At 41.8% G+C, this 25,822-nt stretch overlaps 1 protein-coding gene across 1 annotated transcript in view; it reads right to left on the bottom strand.

Annotated features, from left to right (window-relative positions):
* LAPTM4B (lysosomal protein transmembrane 4 beta) overlaps positions 1 to 25,822 on the bottom strand; it is a 59,812-nt gene that overhangs the window by 6,727 nt on the left and 27,263 nt on the right. Inside the window, exons 5-6 of the mRNA XM_005423445.3 lie at positions 19,477 to 19,575; positions 12,259 to 12,354 (exon numbers count right to left, since the gene is read on the bottom strand). Coding sequence (XP_005423502.1) covers positions 12,259 to 12,354; positions 19,477 to 19,575 — 195 coding nt within the window. The remainder of the gene's footprint in view (positions 1 to 12,258; positions 12,355 to 19,476; positions 19,576 to 25,822) is intronic.

The following is a 25,822-nucleotide window of genomic DNA, read 5'->3' as shown; positions in this document are numbered from 1 at the left end:
ATTTGCTTGAACTTTCAGCAGAAAATTTTCTTTCTTCAGCACATGTATAAGTTTTCTCATATTGCTGCAGTGATTCCTGTTTGAACTCAAGCTCTTAGATCTCCTCCTTCTAAAGGAGAAAATCTGCTCAGTAAAATAGATCAATTGATAATTTCTGCAATAAAAAGATCAATTGATTATTTATAAGATCAATTGATTATTTCTGCATTTTCACCCAAACCTCACTGAACTCAACAAAAATCTTTATGTGTCTCCAGAGAGCTTTGGATTATGTTTTCCAACAGCCATTTGTATTCTCCACTGGATGGAAGGGTACTGTTGCTGCAAAGAAGCTTTGAGTTTGAACAGTGTTCTGTTTGCTGCTGTATGAAACGTTTGGGAGTTCCCATGACAAAAAACCTTAATGATGTATTGTTAGAAACACACACAGCTCTATTATACTTTTATCCAACACCTTCCTAAATACCAAAAAAAGGCTATAGATTAAAAATGTCTATGATAAGTACTGATGGTTAGAGTGAGCATTCATGATGTTTTCTCAAACTAGCTTTTCAGTAAAAACACCTTTGCTTTATGCTGAAGGACTTCAGGTTGCATCACACAGATGACAGTGACAGGGGACAATAAATAGTTGTGTGGAATTAGGGTCATTACTACTGCAATTTACTCCTGGTCTTGTCCTGGTCCTGTTGCTATTGTTTGGATCTCTGGCAAATTTTTTAACTTTGCCTCAGAAGGATCTCACATTTGTAAAACAGGTGTATTATTTGTTACATCTTAAAAGATGTTGGAAACATCAAGACAGGATCAAAACTCTCTTGGATGACACTTGGATATGACTGTATTACACAGGTGCTAAGTTGTGGAAATATTTACAAACTAAATATGTGTTTGCAGAAATTTCAGCCTATGCCTGAAAATGTTTATCCCAAGCTCTTCACCACAGCTCCGTATGTGCTGCACATAATTCTTCTGCAGAAGTGACCTTTACATTTTAGACACCTAAATCCTTAGGGAAGGCCAACGTGAGTATGTGGGGAGGAAAAGAAGAGAGGGCAAAAGGAGCCCCAGGTCAAATACAAAGTCAGCGGGCTCAGACTGTATTCCCTGTTTATTAAAAGGAGGAGGGAAGAGTATAACCACAGGGTGAATAGTGTTAGACAGATGGGAAGAATATGCTAGAATATGCCAGTGCTGAATGCAGTGCTGAAATACAGTCACCACAGGCCTTTCCTAATGCAGGGTACGTTTTCTCCTTGATATAGCACAAGGCTGATGCATCAGGTTCAGAGACAACTGAACTGAAAGAAGAGGTTTTAAGCAGCACATGCCTAATTGCACCAGCCCTCTGCTTTGGGTTCATTTCATCTCAGTGATTCCAGCAATGACCAACAACTGACTTGCACCAATCTGACACTACAGCGTGCTTTGGAGAGGGTTTAATGGTATGCAATCACATTTACTAATTTCATGTTTACTTCCCTGCTGTCCTGTCATTTACCCAGCCAAGAGCAGTGGAATTTCCTCCCACAGCTGTGGTGCTTTGAGGAGCCATTAACTGCAACTTAAAGCATGTTCAGCTGCAGTGAAGCAGCATCCAGCCTACAAAGAGCTCTAGAGGGAAGGCTGCCATCAAAACCACCTGTCCCATTCAAGATAGTCCCAAATGTACTGTTGGGCTCTTGACTACACAGATGTTATGAAGATCACCTGGGGAAAACAGCAGACATCTGTGTGCATACACAGCTATAGCCAGTTGATTGCTTCACTCTGTAGGCAGGAAAGGCTTAGGATAATTCTCCCTTTGCAATGTTTCCCTGTCAAGTTTGACAATGTGGTTTTTTTCTGAGCAGTCTGGGATTACAAAGGAAAATGTAAAATTAAAGTATATTTTTTTCCTTAAAAATGTCTGAAATCCAAATCTCCTCAATTCAAGCTCTGTTGTGGAGACTCAAGCCACAACGTGGTAGCTATTTCCTTTAGTACTTTGCATGACAATGAGGTCTGGACTATATGCAAATATCACTGATTATTTAATCAATTCTGTATTTTATTTGAAAGTAAATAAGCCTATTAATGTAGCACTTGTTTTATTTCCTGTACAAGATTTACTGGAAGCTACTAAATAGAGTGTTTTTATTGAGGCCAACCTTCAAAAGTTTTCAACATTTCTCTGTGTAGGGAGAAAAGAAGTAGCATTTATCAAGAGTGTCTGAAGAAATATGTTTTTTCTATAATGAGTTTCCAAGAGTTCACAGAATCCTAGAATATCCTGAGTTGGAAGGGACCCACAAGGATCATTGAAGCCCAACTCCTTGCACAGGACCATCCCCAAGAGTCACACCATGTGCTTTAGAACATTGTCCAAATGCTTCTTGGGTTCTGCCAGGCTGATGCTGTGATCACTTCCCAGGGGAGCCTGTTCCAGTGCCCAAACACCCTCTGGGTGAAGAAACTTTTCCTGATATCCCATCTAAACTTCCCCTGACACAGCTTCAGGCCATTCCCACTGGTCACCAGAGAGAAGAGATCAATGTTTGCCACTACACTTCCCCTTGTGAGCAAGCTGTAAACCACTATGAGGTGTCCCCTCAGTTTCCTCTTCTCCAGGCTGAACAGACAAAGTGACCTCAGCCACTCCTCACACAGCCTCCCCTCCAGACCCTTCATCATGCTTGTGGCCTTCCTTTGGACATTCCCTAATAGCTTTATATTTTTCTTATACTGTGGCACCCAAAACTGCACACAGCACCCACCAGTGGAGAAACAAGAAGTATTAAAACTAAATCCACTGAGAATTCAGTTTTCTATTTAATCCCTTAACACAAATTCACATTTTACATTGACTGTATGAAAAGGCTGACAGCCTGCAGGAGAAGGGGGAGTTTTCTTCCAGTAGTGAAGAAAGAGGAATAATAATAATTCTGTGGTAAGAAGCAATCAGAAGTTGCATACAAGGCAAGCACTGGAGACAGAAGTAGGGATTAGCTTTCAGAATGCTGCAGCAGTTAAGCACAAGCATGTAGGAACAGCTCTCCTGGATAAGTTTAAAGGTCCATCCAGATACAGTAATAAGTGGTGGATGATAAGGAAACAGAAGTGCAAGACAGAACAATGAAAGAAATTTAGAAAGACCAGTGCAAGCATATGTAGTTACAACCTGCCCAGAATATTCTCTAAACTGTCAGAAATTTGATTGTCAAGGACTTGCTGGGCTACTGGTCATTAAAAGGATTTTTCTTTCATTGATTTTTATAGCCTGTATTTCAATCCATGCTGATGTCTAGCACTGCAATGTCCCCTGGTAAGCAGACCCGCAGCTCAAGTAGGTGTTCCATGAAGAAATGCCTTTGGTTTGCTATGAAACCTGCCAGCAGCTGTTTCACTGAGTGTCCCCTAGCTCCTTTCTAAGTCAGTGAGCACCCCCTCTGCCACTCATGACTGTAAGGACCTCTGTTGGGTCCTCTCTTGTTCTGCCCTCTTTCATCTCACTAAGGATCCTGGCTCCCCTGCAGGGCAGTCCCACTTACTTTCCTCATACCAAGAAATCCACTTGACAGTTTTGGGTCCAGGCTGAAGGGAGAGCTCCAAGACCAAGTATGTGAAAGGCGCTGGGGAGGGAGCTGACCTGCATTTGAGCTCAGGAAAGTGGCAGGCACTTTCACCCACCTGACCTGGTCAGATGGGTCTTCCCATGAAATCAACTGCCCTTTAGAAGCAATTCTTGTAAGTAAATGCTTGTAACTATCTACTTCAAATGTGCTTATTTACAATGTAAATGGATGCTTTGGTCAAATGAGTCCAGTCAAAGCAAATGTTTCTGAGGAAGTAACAGAGCAATGTCTGAAAAAATGTTCCTCTCTTGATTCCACCCTGTCCCCAGATAAGAAGAGGCCTGGGTATAGGGCCAAAACCAAAGCTTCATATGTGAGTCAAATCTTATTTAATATTAAATGAGAAATGTTTGACTTTGCTTCATACACAGATGCTGTTATGGTTTCATTTGGATGCTTTTGCTTGAAAATCTGTCCAAAGTATGCTAGTTAATTACCATTTAAGGATTTCATTACATGTTGTCTTTCAAATAAATCCCAAGAAATCTTCCTCTCAACGTGAACAGGAAGTATTTTCATGTTTATATGTATGTATTTCCTTTAGAAACCACACTAGAACGATTGCAGATGGAGTAACTGGAAGCAGAATAGCTCAGAGAGAATTTATAACCCCATTCAGCAAAGAAGTAGGGTTCAGTGCTCCAAAATCATCTGTGCAAAGTCAGAGCTGCTATGGCTTTTCTTTGGAAAAACTGCTTGTTTATTCCAAGCCACCAGCTCTCCAAGACACTATTTAGGAAACTTTACATGAGTTTATGAGATTCTGTAATGAAGCAGCACAATGTTTTCAGCACTCCAGAAAGATGAATAAATGTATACATTTCTAGGATACAACAATATTTAGGGACAGATTGTGATTACCCTTGTGTGGGAAGAAAATTGAACTGAGGAAGTTATTGTCTTGTTTCATCATGTGCAGTTTCATAAAAGTCATGCAGAATAATGGTGCAATTACCCTCTCCATTCAGAGGCATGGAGCAACAGCCCTCTTCAGGTCACAGACATCTTTGCTACATCTTGGTCAGCCTCATACTGCTGCATCTCTAGCTGTACATCATGATTGTGTACAGGTAGAATAGCATTATTTTTTCAATTTTTTCCTTTTTTTTGTTTTCAAAATGAGCATTTTCTGGGTGAGCACACGCTTTCTCAGGATATATTTGTCTACAAATCATCAGTACTGAAGGCATTGAAGCATACTTCTACTCTGTGTAACAAATGATTGATGTCTTGAGTGTAGAAAACTGTGAGAGATCACTATTCTTTCAGTGGACTTTTTAATTACTAAACTACCTCTCTTGCTAACCTTATCTTTTACAATTACATTGTGTATTCCACTCAAGTGTTAACAAGACAGAAGGCTGGGTACAGCTTACATAGGACACCCAAATTGTTTAACAGGACTCATGATCTCCCAAGAGTGTGGTTATCACAGCCATGCTTACATTACAGATGCTGCTGGAAAAGCTCCTGTCTGTATAAAAAAAATCTATTACTGTAAGTAAATCACAACCGTAAAGCACCTGTCAGCCAGAAACTCCCAAAAACTTTTGCAGATCTTCTAAATTTGGTGGATGAACACCCACTCAGCCTTGCCCTTTCTGAAGCTGAGTGTCTGTCCCAGAGTTAATTTAAAGCAGACCTTGCTTTCCTCACTGCTCATAAGGCAAAGGACCAAAGCCACAAGTGCTGTGCAGTTTGGAACAGAGCACAGTGGACAGCCCTGTGTCCATAAAGAGTCCCAAGGGATGCTTGGGAAGAGCGCAATTGCTCTAAGGGAGCCACTAAAGTGAAATGCAATGAGACTTAAAGCCCTTAAGTTAGCTGAAACCATTAACAGCCACAGAAGGACAGACAGACCTCCTGGCCACTGCCAAACAGGGGCAGCTGGGTGCCCCTCCCTGGCAGGGAGCGTGGCCTCCAGGCCATCTCAGAGAGAACACAGCCACCCTGAGCCACCAGCTGTCACCACTCCCCCCACCCAGCTGGGGGCTCTTCAGCATCTGAGCGCTTTGTGGGGCTGGGAGAGCTTTGTCAGAGAGCCTTGGGGAGGAGGGACTGGGATGTGTGAGGAGTTCCTCCTCTGCTTGGCCAAGGCCAGGGCTGTGCTAGGCAGGAGGATGTGATGAGGTGACACCAGATGAGGTAGTGCTGGAGCTGCAGCAAGACCACGCCTGGGGAGAGCTCTGCAGCAGGGCAGGGCTCCTGCACAGGCCAACTCTACAGCTAAAAAGCCCCAGCATGGCTCATTTCTGCTGGGACTCTGCCTCTCACACCCTGCTGCAACTCCCTGTTTGAGCAACACCTGCCTGAGCAAATTCTCACCTCCCGTGTCCTTTGGTGCACAGTGTAACTATGACTTGAGCCTGACCTGGAAAATCACACACAGCTCAGCTTAACACCCATACACCCTGGGCAACAGGGATTTAAATTGTCATTGACTTTTGCTGCACTGATATGTATCTTTGGAATTATACTGAAGACTTTGACTTGTGTTTTGAAGCCCAAAAAGCAGCAGCTGTCAGATGGTAGTGAATCAATCCCATTAGGATAAAAAGCACTAAAGAAAGAAACGCTGCAAATTTATAAACACTGTTTTTTTCCTACATTGCAACATACCCAATTAGTGAACCCAAAAAGATTTGGAAGATTTAAATTACATGTCCCCATTTCATGTCTTCTTTTTAATCTAATTATGAACACTGAGAACAGATTTGTCTATTTTATTGTAAATCTCTCACAAATTGTCACATGTTAGTTCCAAATTCCAATATGTCAACTGCAAATAAATACAGATTTACAATCTTCTTAGGAAAATAGATAAACATGTATATTTTGAACTTGTAATTTAGCTCACAGGTAAATTTATAACTGCCATGACAAATGAAGATGTTTTGGAAATCTTGTTTTTGAACTTAAGAGGGTATTTGCCCCAAACTGACACTGTTAATAGTCCATTCCAAACAGTACAGCTGGCTTCTGACAGCAGCTACCTAATAATAGTTGAGACCCATAACAAGAAGTGCAATTAGCCTATAGCACTAAGCAACAAAGAAAACAGGCAGCATGAAGTAATTCTAACCACAGGGAATGCTGGATTTTAATTTAAAAAATCTTCCATAAACAGGGAAAAAGTGGAAGCAAGAGCTGATGGTAAGATGGAAAGTTAAAAAAAAAATAGAAAAATAAAGGACCAATCTCTTCACTAAGATTAAAAGTCAGCTGACAAGGCATGGGACTTCACTGCAAGTAGAATATGAAATGCTGGAGCAGCTGAAGAGCTGTTTGGCAGATACAGACTGTCATGATACTTTTCTGCAACTCAGAATCAAACAGAAGAGGAAGAACTGCACATGTGGCACGTGCATATTACCAAGATGTGAATGATGGCATCCATGTGGCTCTTGAGCCCTTTGAAGATTCTCTCATTAAAGAAATTGCTTGTGTGGTTATGTTTACAAAGTGCAATTCTGAAGAAAAACAGCTCCAGCATTTAAACCACATTTCTAGGTCTCATGTAGACTATTACACTGGATTACTAATGAACCATCCCCTTTACTTATTGCACTGGGTAGTTCTACTTTTAGTCTTTATTTCTTGTCCCTGATTCTTCTTCCTCTTCTCTATGTCCTGCTTTACCTGCCTTTCCTCTTGCAGGTTTTACCAGACAGTTTCCAATAAGGAAAGTCAAGGGTCCTCTGCCTGGACTCCATTGGAGGCCCTGAATGCACTCAGAGAGTCATGCCAGGGATATTAATTTGTGGTGTCAGCTCGTTTTAAAATATTTCCCTGGTTACTATTCACTGCAAAAAGATATTTGTGATCTAGCGGCCCAGTAACACTTTGTGGCACACAAACTGCCACACAAGACCAGCTACCTGGTGAGCATTGAGAAGTTTGTAGGATTTTTAGGGAAAACATTTTTAAAGCAGAATTTTTCTCTGAGCTGTTGTCTACTCTGACACATACCATCCCAAATCTGGCTCAGCAGTTGGAAACCACAGGTTCCAAAGTACCTATCAGAAATAAGAGCTCTTGCTATGGTTTATCCGTCTCTGGGATCCATTTCACACTGCAGGTCTGTTTAACTGGCATGAGTCTAAGGGTCCTTCCCTCTGTCCATAGCCAAATTAATCATCAAATTAATAACACAATTATACAAAGAATGGCTCTTCCAACTTTACTGGGAAGGACTGCACTTTTCAAATAAGTCTCCTATTGCTTTGAGAAAGGGAAAGCAAACAAAAGTGTTGACCAATTAATTGCAGGCTACTTAGTTGAGGTCATGTCCACAGCGGGAATGTATCTGCATTTTTAAAAAAGTAACTTATTAACCATTGTGGGTAAGTGTATGTAAGATAAAATCTATTGAAGCGATTTTATAAAGCACATAAAGATCTAAATCCCACTTTGAAGAGAGATTTACAGCTTTACATTTTATCCCCAGTAACAGCATGACCGGAGATGAAACTTCCACTGATTGGCTTCAGTGAGAGTTAAAAATAGACAGATGAAATCCCCTGGCTGTCCAAGAGCACAATAGAGCTGCTACTGCTCCAGAGAACAAATGTCTAACTTTGGGTTATCTTTTGCACCTGTACACTGGCAAATTCTCCAAACTGGATGAACATTTCCATGGTACCATTGTGACAGTTTAAACTTGTGTGGAAGATTAACCCTCATCCATGGTGCGTTTGAGAAGGTGGCAGGAGAAAGCAATCCCAGATTGGGAAAGGGGAAAAAACAATCCTCCGGCTACTATGGATTGGGAAAGTGGGACAAGCAATCCTCAGATTACTGCAGGGCAGCCACTTTACTGCCATGCCAAAACCTCCTAAAGACACCTCCAGAAACTGAGAGAAGTACTGGAAAAACACTTAGGAGGAAGGAGATCCATATTCCCAAGAGACTCTGCTGTGACTAATGTACACAGCTGGATTCTTGGGTCCTCAGGAGCATAAGAGTGTCACATCTTCCCCCTGCCTGGGGTCCAGGCCATTCCCCTGCCCAGCATCAGCTGGCCCTCCCATGTCATAACACAGTCTGTTGATGGAGCCAAGCCAGGCAGATTCATGTGGTGCCAAATTTTGATCAAAGGTCACAGAAGGAGGATCTTTCACCCAGTGGGCAGCAGGAGTTTCCCATTCACAGCCTACAGCAGGAGGAGACAGGTTTGCTCCAGATGGCACACTTGCAAAAAGGATGGCTTAAACCACTTACACTGAGTGACAAAAATCAGATTATCTGGTAGCTGATAAAAGGTTAGTTACAGATCAGATCTATGAGCATTATTTATAAGAACCAGTTTGACCAGGGGAACTAACTGGAAATTTCTGTGCTGAGAACAACAGAGCATGAAGCAATGAAGCAATTCAGACTACAATCAGGATTGATTTTAAGACAAAATCCTTCCATAAAGAAGAAAGCATCCAGCTCTGGGGGTCTCATCATAAGTAGGGCATGGACCTGTAGGAGGCAATCCAAAGGAGGGCCACAAAAATGGAGAAAAGGAGGCTTCAGGGAAACCTTATAGCACCTTCCAGTATCTAAAGGGGGTCTACAAGAAAGCTGCAGTGGGACTTTTCATAAGAGCATGTAGTGATAGGACAAGGGAGAATGGCCTTAAACTGACAGGTGTAAATTAGACATTAGGAAGAAATTCTTTACTGAGAGGACGGGAAAACACTGGAACAGGTTGCCCAGAGAAGCTGTGGATGGCCCATTCCCAGAAGTGTTCCAAGCTAGGCTGGATGGGGCTTTGAGCAGCCTGGTCTAGTGGAAGGTGTTCCTGCCCATGGCAGGGGGTTGGAACTAAATGATCTTGAAGGTCTCTTCCAACCCAAACCATTCTGTGATTCTATGATTCCATAATACTTAAAATTTTTACTCTAAACTGTAGCAAATACACCCAGTCTCATATTTAAGCTTAGATTTCTACTTCCATTTGTACAGATTCTTTTAGCTAATACTGATGACAAGTACATATCAAAAAACATCCCCGAAGATGAGAATGCCTGCAGGTATGACCTGCAGCTCTGTTGGAATTCAGGTAGCAGGTTTGATTCTAAAAATGGCATATTTATTTCAATAAAGAGGGCAGAGATTGACTCGTATTTGTTAAGAAACTTGCAGCTCATGATTTAAAGGCATATTGGTATGAAGAAGCCCTGCTGCAGGAAGTTTCCCAGCATTCATAAAAATGAAAAACCATCATTTTAATACAAAAGTACACTTGAATGTTGGGAGAATATTATACAATTACACAGACTAACCCATCACAGCATTTCAAAATTTTGTAGTTTCCTCAAGAGCTCTAAACTCTCAGAGGTCCTCAGTATTTCACTTTCAAAGCCCTTTTCTTCCATGCTTCATTTTGAAACCATTTTAAACCAACAGTGTTGTGCCTGCATTTTTTTATGGTCATGTGGAGAGGGGTTTGTGTATGTTTTGGAATGCAGACATACATGCAGAGAAAGATAATCTCCTTAAGTCTATGATTCCTGGGGGTGAAGGGAGGAAAGAACTGTCCTCTGACTCACAGTGGAGAATGATGGGGATTTAACCCCACACATTTTAATTTCTTCTGAAGCTCAGCAAAGAGCAGAAGAAAGAAAGAGGCTGCTCAGGAGCACATCAGCTCCCCCATCACAACCCTGAGTGCACGGTGCTGGTGGGTGCCCATGGAGTTTGTCAGGGAAGGATGTGAAAGAGATGGATATGGAATGTGTCACCTAAGGGTGAAGGTGCTCACCCTGACTACAAAGAAGTAGTCAGACATGGGTTTGAATGAAGCTTGCCTCCACCTCAAATACATAATTCAAAACTCAGGCTGTTAGTGACTCTCTTCTTGCCTTCCTCCTGAGCCTTTCTGTACTCACAAAGAGGAAATTTTGAGTGATTTCTTTTGAGTGATTCCCAAACAGCTCCTTCTCATTTAATGTCATCTTATTGAACTTCTTTAAAAAGATGCATCATACCTTAGAGGAACAGATTCTCACCTTATTAAAATTAAAGAAGTGTAAATACTGGGGAAGGAAAAAGAGTCCAATGGTCAGAGCCCTAGCTAGGAATGCACAACCATTCTCACAAGCTGCTATTGCTTTGGATGTCTTCTAAGAGTAAGATAAACAAAGTTAAATTAAAGGCTCAGTCCAACAATGTCATCTGTGAATGGGATAAAAGGGCTTCCTTTTCCCACAGAAACATTTGGTTATTACCAAATACAAAAGTACTGAGAAGAGCTTTGGTAGCCAGGCATCTCTGAAAAACAGTCCTTTGTTTTATGAAGGCAGCAGTGAAGCAGGTGGTTTTAATGTAACTTTTAAAAACTAAGTTTAGTTTCCCAGATAATCCAGCTGACACTCTCCCACTGCTGAGCCTGCTGGCTCTGTGGGCTGTAGAGTTAACAGCATTTGAAGCTGAGTTACAACTACCTGCAGGCTGAACAAAAGAGCTATCAAAATCATTTCACATAAAATTCCTGGTTTTATTCAAAGTAGATTCCAGTAAAGAAAATAGTAATACTTCTTAGCTCTCAACAAATCCATGTTTTTATACTTAAATGTCCTGGTTGCCAGCTGTGATCATGGTCTGTAAAACTTCTTAAGATTTTCTTAAAGCTTCACGTATAGAAGACAACTATGCAAGAGTTACATCTTTCATGCAAAAGTAGTGATGGTTTACTAAGCCCTTGTGGCTGCATGGGAATCACTCATTCCAAAGGATTACAGCTGACAGTCTAAAACCTCAGTGCATGGAGACCACCCACAGTTAGGAAAACCTGAGCAAGGCAATCCTGGGATTTTACCCAGATGATCCAGAGGACCAAGTCTGTGCTGTTCTCATTCTGTTATGTAAATGGTGTAAAGAGCCTTGTTCCATCAGCCCTGGGTCACCCCAGGGGCTGCTCTGGCACAGAGCCCCCGGGTGGAACTGAGCAGCTCCAAGGCAACACCACTGCAAACAGAACTGGCTCTTTTCCAGAGACCCTTTCTTCCCATAGTCCTTCAGTGCCTTCTGCAAAAAGCTTAGCAATCATGTCTTGCACATGTGCATGGAAGCACTAAACTACTATAAAGTGAACCTATGCCTTCCATACTTTGAGGTTAAAATCTGTTTATTAATTTCTTTCATGTTAATCTTTGTTTCATTTGGTCTCCTTACCATACAAACCCCATCATGCACTGGGAAATGAATCACTGAAGTTTTGCTGCCTTTTAGCTCCTCTCTGTGAGTTTGTAAAGCACTACACCAGATGTTAAGTGTCCTAAATCACAGTTTCTATAGATAAATCAGAATTTCACATCAGGTGTAGACCATGGCATCCTTGAGTCCTAATCAGTCCCTCCACAGTCCAGATCATCACACAGCTGGAGAGCTCAGAACTGGAGGTAATTCCTGGGGCCACAAGATAAACTGTAGTTTATGATTAACAGATAATGTGCATAAAATAAAAAACAGCATTTTAGCAATAAATGTGATTTGCAGCCACTGCACGCCAGTCCCCTGAGTTTCTAGTCCAAACATCATCAACAGGATGAGGACTGCCAAAGGAATTAAGGTGGTTAACTAAAGAGTCAGAAACATAAAATAAAGCCTTTAAATGCATAATAGTACAGAAATGTTTGCCATCTAACATCCTTACCGCAGTGTCATTGGTGGTAATGTACACCAACACATCCGAGTTGTTTCTGCCATTGATGTATCGGTAACAGTTCCACACACAGCTTATCAAGTATCCCTGCAAAGAAAAGGGATTTATTATTCTGTGCAGAAAATAAACCGTGCATGTTTTTCTGATAGAACATTTCTATTCTTTATAAATATGAACATCAGCATGATAGAAGCATGGGACAGTCACTTGCCTGGTTGCAGTGACTGTGAGAATGCCTGGGTGCTCTGTGAGTAATCCAATGTCATTCCTCATACTGATAGCCTTGGGGTTCTTTGGAATTGGGAAGGGTCTGGGGACACCTTACTGGGGCTTTCAATATATAAAGGGGGCTTATTAAATCAATGTATTCCATGTGACTGGAATTGTCCAGGGTCTTGGTATTCTTGCCTGACTGGAGAAAATTGCCAAAGTAAAAGCTTTTATTGACATCTGAAGTTATTTCTGACATTTTAAACATTGTTAAAAATACTGGTGGTTTTTTTTCCCAGTGTAAAACAAATCCTCCAGTAATAGCAGCAATAAACCTACTGCAAGATCATAAACTTCACTGCTTTTGTTCTTGGAGCTTGGGTAGTGCTCCTTCCTGTCAAACAACTAGCTGTCTCCACTTTTTTAACTGGTTGGGCAAAATAGCCACCACCTCCTTCATAAGCAGGAGAGATTTTAGTTTGAGTAGCAGAGATGAGCAAAGTGACTGGAAGGAAGATAAGAGGCAGGAAGATGTGGAGGAGCTGGAGTCAGATCCGCAGGATGTCAGTATCACAGCTGGCAGGACTAAAGCAGTTCTCTCTGGAGCTTTCTGCTTCCCATTGTTGGAGGTTAGGTTTTTCCTTTTGTTTTCTTTCAAACCAAGACACCCATGTAATCACACATGATGGTGATGAGGAGAACTTTGTGTTTTGATAGTGCCCAACTTATATTTTTACTTAGTAGGTCTGCACAGAAATTCTTCCATAAACCTAACACATGTAGATTAAACTGCCAGCACTGAATTTGCATGTGTGTCTCACTGAGTGACTCATACTTTTGTGACTCACTTGCACTGATGGCCTTCCAAAAGCCTCTTATCCCTCTGAGCTGCCCTGTGCCTCCTCTGTCTCCAGAGCTGACACACATGAGCTGTGTTTTTCAGGATGCCACGTGATTCACTGATGGCTTGCTTGCAGATCAGGAAGTTTTTTTTTCCACCAGGGCTGAGCTGGCTAAAATCTGGTACATTTGCTTCCTCTTTTTTCACAGCACTTTACACACCCTGGATTGACTTACAGCTGTTGCAGACTTTGACAATACTTTTGCCCATCAGATGGAGAGAGCAAAAAGCTTCTGGAGTGAGCTAAATCCCAAGGGAAGATCAGACAGGCTCTGCAGACCAAGCTGTTGGCTGTGCAAACCTACCCTAGGCTACTGAAACAAGTAAAGGCACATACATGGAGAACTGCATCTCTTCCAGAATTAAGTGAAATGTCATTGTTAATTTAAAGTGGTAATAAGTAGTTCACCAGCTTTCAGTGCTCAGATACTGTAACCTGGGAAAGGCCTAAGAGCCAGTGCAGAGCAGAGACTGAATATAGTACACTTCTGTGGGGACACAGCCTGTCTTTATAAGAAACCCTTTACATTAAGCCTATCTATTTGCAAAACTATTTCTATACCCCTTCTGTCAAAATCCAAAGTGATGGAAGCCCTGTTTTGGATAATACAATCCTATTGGGGAGCAGCAAGTGGGAGATTTATTTCTTAATGCTCTCATTCCATGTGGTGAATAAAACACACTTAACCCCACAATGAACCTCTACAGCTTTCCCAGCTCTGAACCCTAGCTCTGCATGCACAGGCTGTCTCTCAGTGAGTGAGGTATGTTCCTTGAATTAAGGAGGTCATCACCAGCTCACACCAAGGAACTGGTCCACATGAGACACTGACCAGCACAGGGTGGAGAGTGGCAGCAGCTCCAAGCATGTCCCTGTCCAGTGCTCTGGACATGTGCTGCTGGCCTGCCAACCATGACTCACAGAAACTTGTTTTCCTCAACCTGGAACTTTATTTAGCTCATTCCTAATAATTATTTTTTACCAATACTGCTGCACTGTTAAATGGGGCTCCTGATTCAGTTACCAATTTACTTTCCTGAAAGACTTGGCTGAGGTTTCTAATACTGCTTTAGAATGTGTGGTTGGACACAGTATATAAATATATTGATTTTTATCTCAGGATACTAATGTTCACATTTGAAATTGGCCCTAGATTAAAGGCCTCTCTTGGTCTAATCCACCCTGAGTGGATCTCCTGCCTACCACAGCACAGACTGGTGACAGACAGTGACACCTTTTGGGGGAGGCAGCCCCAAGCAACCACCATGAGAAAGGACAGGTGAGTAAAACGGCTGAATGTAGAAACAGCCAGCTTTTAGTCTTCCCCTTTGGATGGTGGGAAATTACTTGAGACCCTAAGGATCTGAAACTCACAAAACTTTCTCACCCTGTCTCTCACTGTTGCAGTTGCAGACTCACCTGTTAAGCTGCATAACAACAGAAATGAACTGCAGACCTGTGCTCATCAGATGCCTGACCAGAAGACTGACCAGCATCTTTGTGGAAATTAGAGGTTGTTGTATTGTGCTGCTTCTTGTAACACAGCAAGGAAAAGTCTGTTCTGATCTGGGTCCCAGCAGCCCTCTGGGTAACCCCTCACTGGCAGCAAGTGCAGGGTGAACACCACAGACCCAACACAGCCCCCTCAGGTTAGTAGCTGCCTGCACTGAATCCCATTTGATTCCCCAGATGCTCTGAAGTTTCTGTTTACAGAGCTAGGATGGGCTTCAGTAATTGATGAAAATGAGATAAAGATCTCTACACAAACTGAAATTTATATGAAGATTTCAAATTATGCTAATGGCAGTTGACCACATGCATTTCCCATGTTGGTGTTACAGAGAGAGAAACAATGGGTTGCCATGCTGATAAAATCTGGAATTAAATCCATCTTCTCAGCACACTAGAATGTGTATCTTGTGAGTTTAAAAGGGTTGTATAAGAACAACTGCTTAGAACTGAAAGAAATGCTGTAATTGGAAAGAATTAATATTAAACCAAACCACTGGTCTGCAAGACTTTATATGACACCTTACAGGGCCAGGACATCAGCTGTTGGCTCACAGTCACACACACTGAGATGTGCAATACAAAGCAACTGACCCCTGGTTTAGAGATGATTCTCCCATAACTATCCTGTCATCATCAGTGCTGGGACTTGTCCTAGGCTTTTGTGGAACAGGTGGCAACCTCGTGGCTGTGTACTGGCCATTCCTGGGAGTGGGGAGCAGAGCTTGGCTCTTGGGGCTGTGTTCATGGTGCCAGCTGCTGCCCCATCAGCCCTGCAGGAAGGTCCAGATGCCAGGTGATGTGTGGAGGGCAGGGCTCTCCCCCTGCCAGGAAGAATGCCCTTGGACTGAGATCCCAAATCTCTCAGGGTGAACACAGAACTTCATTCTTATCCTTTCCCATCTGCTGAGGACACCAGGACATGCAGAGTGGTCTCACCTCTGGGCTCAATACCTTGGAGATGCAGCTTACAGGCATATTATGGAGAACACATCACACTGGCAGCTACCTCTTCCTACCTACTGTTCAGAAAGAGAAAGACCAAGGAAGAGGCCATACTCTGAAGCTGCAGAGTGCTTGGGACAGCCTGGGGAAAAGGTTTAATCTGGCTCATTATGTTTGTGCTCATCTGAGCTCATTTGGGCCTAAGGAGCTTCCCCATGATGTGGAGGTTGAAGCCTCAATTGTTCTGTCTCAGAAGCTGGGGTTGGCTGGAGGAAACCAAGGCCCTCTTCTCCAAACCAGATGCAGAGGATACAATTCAAAAGTCACTGTGTTGGCTATATGCAATTTGAAGTCCTGTGTACAAGCATATAAATACATTTGTGCTGATGGATGTCCTTCCTCAGCCAGATAGGAAACATCTATGTTTCATGATATGCAACTCCAGTTCAGTTTCTAGACAAAGCCAATGAATGGAATAATGTACTTTGGTGTACTCTGAGAAGTGTTCTGTGTGAAACCACCTGAAATTCCCATTAGGTGCACCGAACCGTTGAAGAATTTTCTTTTTTAATCTCTAGTCTAACCCTTTGTCCTCACATGAGGAGCACCATTTCCACCGGCAGTTTATATACAGACACGAACGGGACGGGACCACTGATGGATGCGTCGGAACCGTTTATTTTCCAGAATCTATATAATACGTGGTTTTGTCTATGCAAAGATCCTGATAGTTTGCATCCAGGCAGCAAGCCAAAGAAACTCACTTGTTACAAGTCACGAAATACTCATCCTACCCAATTACACAGAGAGAAAGCATATTGACAGTGATTCTATCCAATCAACATAAGCACACGTAGCTGGAGTTAAAACAATGGTTGCTTGTTCATTTATAAGAAAACAAAGCATAAACCCCTATTCATAATTTCAACCTTGCTATAGAAACTTTTTGCAACTTAGAAAGTTATTCCGAATCGCTAATACATAGCTCTATTGTTCTATTCCTCACGTCTTCACTACAGCTTAACAAGATGCATCAGCAATATCCATAACTCTGCTGCACGGAGGCCTGTCTTTCTTTCCCACCAATATAGGACCCTCTAACTTTATGGATTCCTACATTAGGTGCTTCAGATGCAAGTAAATGATAAAGGACTAGAAAGGCAAATGCTTGTGTGCGGTTAGCTTTCTTACCACCCTCTCTTGTTCACAAAACCAAGACTGCAAAACACAAATCCAGCATCTAATACTGCATAATCTTGCTTTCTGCTCAGTAGAGTTCTTCTCTGAGTGTAGCTTCACCCAAACCAAAAGTGTCATAATACCAAATATTTCTGAGGAACTAGGTGATTCTGTTTAGTATTTCCTGCCTGTTGAATGCAGCTTTTCCTACTGTAGCTTTTCCTAGGTCACAATGTTTTGGTTCCTCTCCCTGTTTCTAGCTGAACTCCAGAGGGAGAGGAGGCATATTTTTTTATACACAGTACCTTTCCAGTTTCAATACATAAATGTGATACCATCTGTTAAGTCTATCAGAGATGAAATGTGATGCATCTGTGTGTGTTCGGCATTTATTTGATGGAGCAGATTCTGTAAATCTGCATAGCAGCTCTTCTGGAAACATAAGAAATTCAAATGAAAATGCTAACTGGAATTTAGCATGTGTTTCTGTGTAAGTCACATATTTTGTGACTCATTTATATGATAATACATTGCTAGAATGAGCATCATATAAGCCACATACACTCTTGGAAAAAATATGTTTCACCACTTAAAAACAAAATGAGTCTTTGGCACTAATAATTTCTTAAGTTTCTTGTCTCTGTAGTAAGCATTTTTGCCATTCCAATTTTAGTTGCCTTTTTTTTTTAAGAAGCTTGAAGCTTTTTTGACATACTTAGTCAATGAAACACGAGACCCACGTGGGGTAAAATCAAGCTGCTGGTTTCATCAGAGAAATATTTTAGAACACATTCCTTGTGGAACCTCAAAAATCTATGGATTTATTAAATTCACACATATTTCTTAGAAGTGCAAATAAAATCAGCTGTATGGTTGTGAACATATAAGGCCAGAAAGCTGAACTCTATTGCTAAATCACAGCTGAGGAGTGAGCACAGCTTCCAACAGCACTTTAATACACCCTATCTGTTGGGTTTCTTTCCCCAATTTTGAAGCAGCTTCAATAACCTAATCTACCTCTTTTGCCACAGTAACATTCCCTGTATATGTCATATGCATTGTCTGGAAGCAACATCTTTGGTGTCACTGTGACTCTTTGGGACTTCTCTAATCTAATGCAAAACTGCTTTGTAGAGAGAGCAAGACTAATCTGAAATAAAGTCCCACACAAGAAGTACAAAACCAGCAGCAATGTGCTGTGAGAAACTCGTAGGAGGGTGCAAGAAAAGGGCAAACACACCAGCATATTTTACAAGAGGTCCAATGCTCAGGGCACTAGTAGGAGCCACAGGTGATTGTTTTTCCTATGTTAATTTGTCTGCTCTTATTCTGAGCTCCTTTTGATCTTCTGACCCACAGCAGGAGGGGGATGCTGCACTGGACAGTCAACCTGGATGCGGTGGTTTGACAGGAGCCCTTTCCAGCTGTTCTGGGAGATGCTACATCTCCTCTTTGCCTGGTACCTGCCACCTGCAGGCCTCTCACCCACTAAGTTAGCAAATAAATTTTCATGCCCTGTGTCCTTCTCTTGCCAGGTCTGACAGTTCTTTATGGTGCTCCTCCCAGGAGAGATTGCTTGGATTTATTTACCTGCTCTACAGAATTCTTTCCGAGACAGGGCACCAGGAGGGAAATCATGCTGCCAGAGATGGTGAGCATCAGAACTGGCTAAGAAATGATACCATTTATATTTTTTGGTTTTTCTATTCCTTTCTTAATATTCTTAGCATTTGATTTACTTGTTTGACCAGAAATAAGCTAAGCTAATATTTTCACAGGTCTATCTGTAACAGCTACAAGGCCCCTTTTACAGGTGGTCATTCTTACTTCAGAGTCCACAGCAGTGTTTGTGAAACAAGAGCATGCTTCCTCAGTGCCCACTACTTAGAATTTTTTACCACTGAGTTTCTCTACCATTTTGTTGTTCAGTCACTCCATCCCATGAGATTCTCCTGCAAAGATTTCTTGACTAATATTTTTCCCCATTTTGAATCACATTGCAAGAAAATGTTGCTAGATTTCCTTCCCCTTCCCAGATCTCTTATGAATGCACAGAACTGCATGGGTTGCAGTGTTGGAAAGACTGATAAATTATCTTTATTCCCTAGCTACAGTCAGTGAGGTGACCTTTTCTCTTCTCCTTACACATTTTAGGGAGGTTCTTAAAGTTTTTAATGAGACACACTACCAAACATGTTCTGAAAAAACAAGAAGTCTGTTTCAACAGGCTCTCCCTTGTCCACTGCTTCAGAGGATTCACAAGCCATGAGTTCCTCCTACAAGCATCACACTTCCTCATTTGTGGACTATATATTCTTGTATTTGTCTATGAGATTTTTCACAACTTTTTCATATGTCTGCAACCCTGTTTCCTATAGGTTGCTGGGGGTATAGTTACCCAGTCCCAGCAAGGGACATTCCACCCATGACCAGAAGTGGACTTTATACACAACAGTGCACTTACCTTAAAAGCCAAAATTATACTTATGAAAAGGAGGATAATCACAACCAGACACGTAGGGTTCACAGACATAATCTCTTCCTTGTAGGGAAAATTGCTGGGCTGTGTAAGCAAAAATAAGTAAAACACTGTGAGTCAATCTCAGAAGCCATTTAAGAGCCATTCAAATAGTGCATTCTATAATTAACAGCTTACAAAGCTTTCTGTAATCTACTAAATTCAGGGCTCTCCCCACCAACAACCAGCTTCAGTAAGTGTGGCTACAACAGGCACTGTGAACACTCAGCTGCCAAAGGCTCCCTGCAGGGCTGAGAGATTTGCTTTTTGCTTTGGATGTGGTGTGGGCTCTCTCTTCCTCTGTGCACACTGGGTTTGCATCTGACACAAAACAGCAGAAGTCTGAGAGCTTTGCAGCAGGAAATCTTCCACCATGGGAAATGGCAAGCAAATCTTGTACTTACTCAGTAATCATCACACTGGCACTGGTTGCCAAAGAACAGTGGCAAGCTCTTTCCAGAAAGTCAAAGCAGGAAAAACTGGACAGCATAATCCTTTCACCTCATATTTTATGACATTTCAAAATACCTTGAGTCTCTTCTACTCCATCTTATTTTGGCCAAATTTGGACTACTTCTCTATGAGCACGTGTTAGCGGTGCTAAGTGTGTGCCCCATGGAGTCATGGGTCCTACACAGGGCCACCTCATGATTTCAAGTTGAAATGTGGAAACCTGCCCCAGGCCCTTCTCTTACAACATACATGAAATAGAGGTGACAAAATGAATCTTCCTGCTCAGCACAGGCTCAGGCCCTATCACAGGATAGTGATTTAGAGCTGTGAAACACTTTAGGATCAGTGACTGAAAAACAGCCCCTAAAAATGTTTTACTGTATTTTTTATTGCTTAAAATCTCCACGCCCTTTGAAATGAATGTTCCAAATAGTTCTGAAATACTGCAAGATACAAGTTCCTGTTTCAGTTAGAATAAACCATTGTTCACAGACAGAGCTGTTCTCCACAAAAGATAACTCCACTGCGACAGTAGCTCATTATATCTGAATGCAATAGTTCCTTCCACACAACTCCCTTTTCCCTTACAGGTCTAATTACTTAACCAGGCCAGCTCTGCATCCTTGTCAGGACAATTAACTAGACCGAGCTATAACTGTATTCTTGGCAATGATGGTGTAAATCCAGAGTAACCCCTTAATAACCCTTATTCCAGCACTCAGCCCAGTGCACCAGGAAATTATCTTTTTTTTGGACAGCTGCTACTGAGAATAGCTCTTTATTTAGCGCTTCCATGAACTGTTCAGAGTGGTTAACATCAACAGCAGCTGTAACCGTTTGCAGCTAGATGTTACATAAGCACATTTTCCACTTCTTGACAGCAGTGTTTCTGTTCCTCTGCTGAATTCCATGACTGAAGTTTCTATCATGTTATCTTCTTTGTTGAGGTAGAGCTTTTGCAGGGAACTAGCTTGCTATAATTCAATAAGTTACTGCTTTTTTTTTTCCCACAGAAGGTTATTCTAAATATAGTGGATGCAGTCACTCAGAGACCAAGAAAACAACAGTATACGCAAAGAAACAGTGCACTGAAAAATTAAACAAAAACTTTATATGCATAAAATTTAGGTATTAATGCCCCAACCTGTCCTCCTGTTTGCAGAAGGAACACCATAAGTTAGGAAGGTAGAAAGTCCAGTCAGTAAAGGACAGTTATAGTAAATGATTTTTTCAGTACTGATCTACCATTAAAAAAACAGTCAAAATAGTTTGTGAATATAATTAAAAATTCCTATTAAGACTTTGGTTCTCCAAAGAACCTGGTTTTTGGGAACCAGTCACTGGTCAAAGACTGGATGATTGCATGCTGTGTTTTTGGCCATAATCTAATGGGCTGTTTCTAAACATCAGCTCAAGAGGGCTTTGCATGGGGGCAAGAGGAAGGCAGGCAAATAACCAAGAAATTTTCCTGCTTGAAAATCAGGAACATCTGCTGGAGCCATGAACCCTGGTCAAGTCTGGGGCAGGGTGTGCTGCCCAGCAGTGCCTGGCCTTCCCTTCTATCAGCACCAGTGTTTCAGCAAATATTTCAGCAAAGCCAGGAAAGCACATGAGGAACAAATACTGAGGTTTGTCCCCTTCAGGCTCAGCTTTCTGAGTCTCTGTCCTGAAGAGAGGAGAGGTGTAGGCAGCCCCAGTGAGGCCGTGGGTGCTGCACCCATGCCATGGTCACCCCCACACACAGGAGATCTTGGTGCAGGATGTGAAAACTAAAGTCAGTCTCTTCTGGGGCTTCCAGGCCTCCTGTGTGGGAGACAAAGCTTCCAGTTCTCTGATGGATAGCCCAGGAGCACTGGGTCAGCATGGAAGAAACCCCTTTGGCTTTTTTTGCTAACTGGGCTGGGCCAGCCTATGAGCAGTCTGATCTTAAGTAAGTCACAACTACAAACCCCTTCAGTGCTGTAGGAAAACCAATTTATGATACCTGAACCTTTGGCAAAGAAGCAGGAAAGATGGTAGGAAGCATCTCAACTGGCTCCAGTCTCACACAATACAGGGATCACACTGGAACTGGTGCCTTAGGCAGCCCTTGGGGTCCCATCCCATGGCTGCAACTGTTCCCAAAATCTCATTAATTCCCACAGAAAACAGGTACCAAGAGTGATTCAGATGAATCAGACCACTGGTCTGCACTGACTGTAATGATGAATTTAAATATTGATGTGGATACATGAGGTGGGACAAGAAAAACTGCTCCTGTCTTGGGAGTTTGCTCTCCTGTGGGAAGACCAACAGCTGAAATCCTGCTGCTGAGAAGGTTCCAGGCACCAGGCTTGGTGCTGCAACTTCTGGAAAAAGATCAGTGTCAGATGTTGTGCAAGGCTTGATGAAGCTGTGATTGAAATACATCTGGGTGGGAAAAACTAAGCCTATCATTGGAAATACAGGAGTGATTTTGGAGCAGAACATGATGAAATTTTCTATACAAACAAAAGGTAGTTGCAATGGTGTTGCACTGGCATACTAAAGTCATAATTAAAGTGTCATTTATAACTTTGTCATGGATGTGGAGAGGGCTGTGTGCATAATAATATACCCAATACGCTTCTAATTTAAAAAAAAATACTGCTTATGCATATCAAAGCCCTATGAGACACTTTAAAAGACTCTAAAACGTGCATGGAAAGTACATTTCTGCTGCATTGGTATCATACAAATGCACAAGAAGAATAAAATGACAAAGGCTAAAGCCATTTCTCATTCCCTCAGCCTGCTTGCATGACCTTTCATGTCTTACTCCCCCTTGGATCACAAAAAATCCTCTTTAAAATACAGTGTGGATTGTCATTCCAAGTTTCAATCCTACAAGTATTGAAACTTACAACATTTAAAGAAAACAGCGATGTGTCTGTAGAATTTGTAAAGCTCTGCTATGAAGTTAGTGGTGCTTCTTTGGAATTATAAAATAGCATTAAAAATGTCAGAAAGGATATTTTGGTTTTAAGCTTTAATTTATAGGAAAAATTTCTTTAGGTTAATCTCTTTTATGTTCTCCAGGTATTTCTCCATAAATTTAAAAGCATGACTGTTACCACCTGAATTGTCAGGCAGCAGCATTGCAGGCAGTCCCACAGTAAAGCTACTTAATATAATTGAAATTTTGTTTAGATGAACTATCATAGTCCTGCACTTTGATTAGAAAAAAGTTTGCATAACTCAGTTGCAGACCAGCCTGTTCTGCATCTCTGTTTCAATCATTTCATATGCTGTTACCAGACGACAGAAGATGAAGTGTTTAATTGGAAGGCTTTAAAATGCCCATATATCAAAGATTTAGTGGGGTTAAACAAAAGAAATGTGCTTTAGGTCAAACTGCTTTAGACCTCTGCTTAGAGCAAGAACTAAATGATTTTTATTTTACACACGTTGAATTTGCTGTATGCAAAAGTTTTCGCTTTTTACACGACAATGATAATGAGTAAGATAGCCAGTGTAACTCTTAGAAACTTTGATCACATGATCACCATAAAACTTACTAAATTCAAAACTTGTAACATTTACTTATTTTACATGACACTTCAGGCTAAGATGCTCTTGCAATCCATGGCAATTAAGTAGCACACCTGGGTGCAGCTGGGTATCAAAAGGCAACAAGAAGTTTCCAAAGACACTGTTCCCAGGAAAGAAGAAGCCAGTACAGACTGATGTTACCAAACACCCTCTGAGCACCATTGCAACACTTTCAGCTATGGCCCTGACCAGCTCATTGATATGTGCTCATCATCTTGCTAAAAGTACATGGAGAGTTTCACGGCAGCTGTAACTCATCACCCACACACTGACATCTGGCAGGTGTAAAGTAACCACAGTATGATACCAAAGTAACTACATAACAATACCAGATAATAGTGAAGTAGAAATGGTTAGAGAAACAAGGTTTTTCTCACCTTAGAGCAAACAAAAAGTTCTTCTGAGATCACTAATTGTATTCTGTTACCAAATGCACAGTTTCTTCCAGATAATAAATAATGGACTTGAAGAACAGTTGGGATTTTTCATTTACCTTATGGAGCTGTGCCCCCTAAAATATCATTTCCCCAATGCAAAGCAGTTTTAGAGGAACAGAAACTGTAAGAATGCCAGGAAGAAACACAATCCTTGTTCCTGCCTACCCTGGCAGACCACTGCAAAGGGGGTGAGGGCAAGACAACCCCAGGGCTTAGGGTTTGCAAACCATCAGGAGGGATCACACCCAAATGGCACTGCATTCATGGTGTAATTGCTTGCATTGATTTTCACCTTGTCACATGTCTGACTATCTGGTAAGGGTGCATGTGCCCTTCACATCTCCCCTCTGCTCCTGCCCACTCAGATGTATTTACTCTGAACCAAATGTAACAACCTTATGCCAACAGACGTAGCCCTTCCAGGTAAAGGGACAAGGGCCTCCAGTTGAGCCACTTGTGCTTGGGACCACAGCTAAGACATAAGAGGCATAATAAGCTTCAAAGCAGATGCAGAACAGCTTCAAAACTTTTTTGAACAGGTGACATTAACTGTGCAAAATTCATCACAGCTCTTGGTATTTTTTCCCCATCACTAATCTCCAGCATAAATGATAAAATACAAACTAATCCTTGTTTCTAAATGAACTTAACTTGGACTAGCTTTCCAGCTGCTCATTAGCATTATGCCTTACATCTAATTTAAACAGCATTTTAATACCTCATTACTTTGCATATGAAAGCTCTAATGGCAGTACCTCTTGGTCTTCTTCCTCAGTAAATGAAGCAGGAAAACCTGATTGTCTCTCATCATACTACCATATATCCAGCTTTTATGTAAATTTTTTTAGGAACTTTCCTGCTTGTTCTCTGACTTTCAAGCATTGTTTTTTTACAACCAGCCTCCATAAACAGATCAAGGAAATCAACACTACCAGCAGAGAAGGGAAGTCTCCTCTCCCTTACTATTAATTGCTCTTTTTTCTGTCCACAGATCCCAAGAGCAATTTTTGCAAACAGCAAAACAACCTAGGGATTCTAGTTTTGGCATGTAAATCCCTAGGCTGCCTACAGGGTCACTGCATCCCAGGCACAGTTGTCAAACTGTATGTTCATCTGTATTGCTCGGGCTTTTACATTTCTTTGCATTTATCTCTGTAGCAACTGAGATTAGTGGCTGAACTCATGTTCTCAGGCAGTCTAGCTCAGTGTCAGCCACGGGTTTCATGAGATGTGAATTTGCTGGGAAAAGTCACAAGTGCTGCCACTGGGAAATGCAGAGCTGTGCTCACTCCGGGCAATGCAGGGGAGGGTCTTCAGAGGATGACACAGAACAGCCACATTATATTCCTGCTCACAGCCTCCCACCAAAGGACTCAATCCCTCCAGACAATGAGCCTGCAGAAGCTCTCCCACGGCTGACATCAGCTTTTGTGAAGTGCCTCTCGGGGTCCAACATTATTAATGGAAGTCAGGAGGAGCATGAAATCTACTGCTGATTGCTGGAGACCTTCCTCTACTCAAAATAAAAACTCACTGGCAGATGGTCAGCTTGACCACAACCCTGTGCAGCGTGCCAGCTACCCTCTCCTAATCCATGTGATACATCCTGTATTGATCTGGTGCTTTATTGTTGCTCTGAGCATCATGCTGCAAAGCCAAACATCTCATCAAAGCCCATTATGCCCCTGCCCATCTTTATTGATGGAGTCAGTAATCTTGTCAGTGAAGGAAAATGAGCTTGCCTGCAGGACTGAATTCCCATGAAACTGTGCTGGCAGTCATTAATAATTTTTTTCTGGTCTAATCCATTATCAATTGACTGTGTCTCAGCC

This window comes from Geospiza fortis, unplaced genomic scaffold (genome assembly GCF_000277835.1).
Source record: "Geospiza fortis unplaced genomic scaffold, GeoFor_1.0 scaffold200, whole genome shotgun sequence".
Lineage (NCBI taxonomy): Eukaryota > Metazoa > Chordata > Aves > Passeriformes > Thraupidae > Geospiza > Geospiza fortis.
The sequence above is the reverse complement of the archived record's forward strand: the minus strand, read 5'-3'. Positions and strand labels throughout refer to the sequence as shown.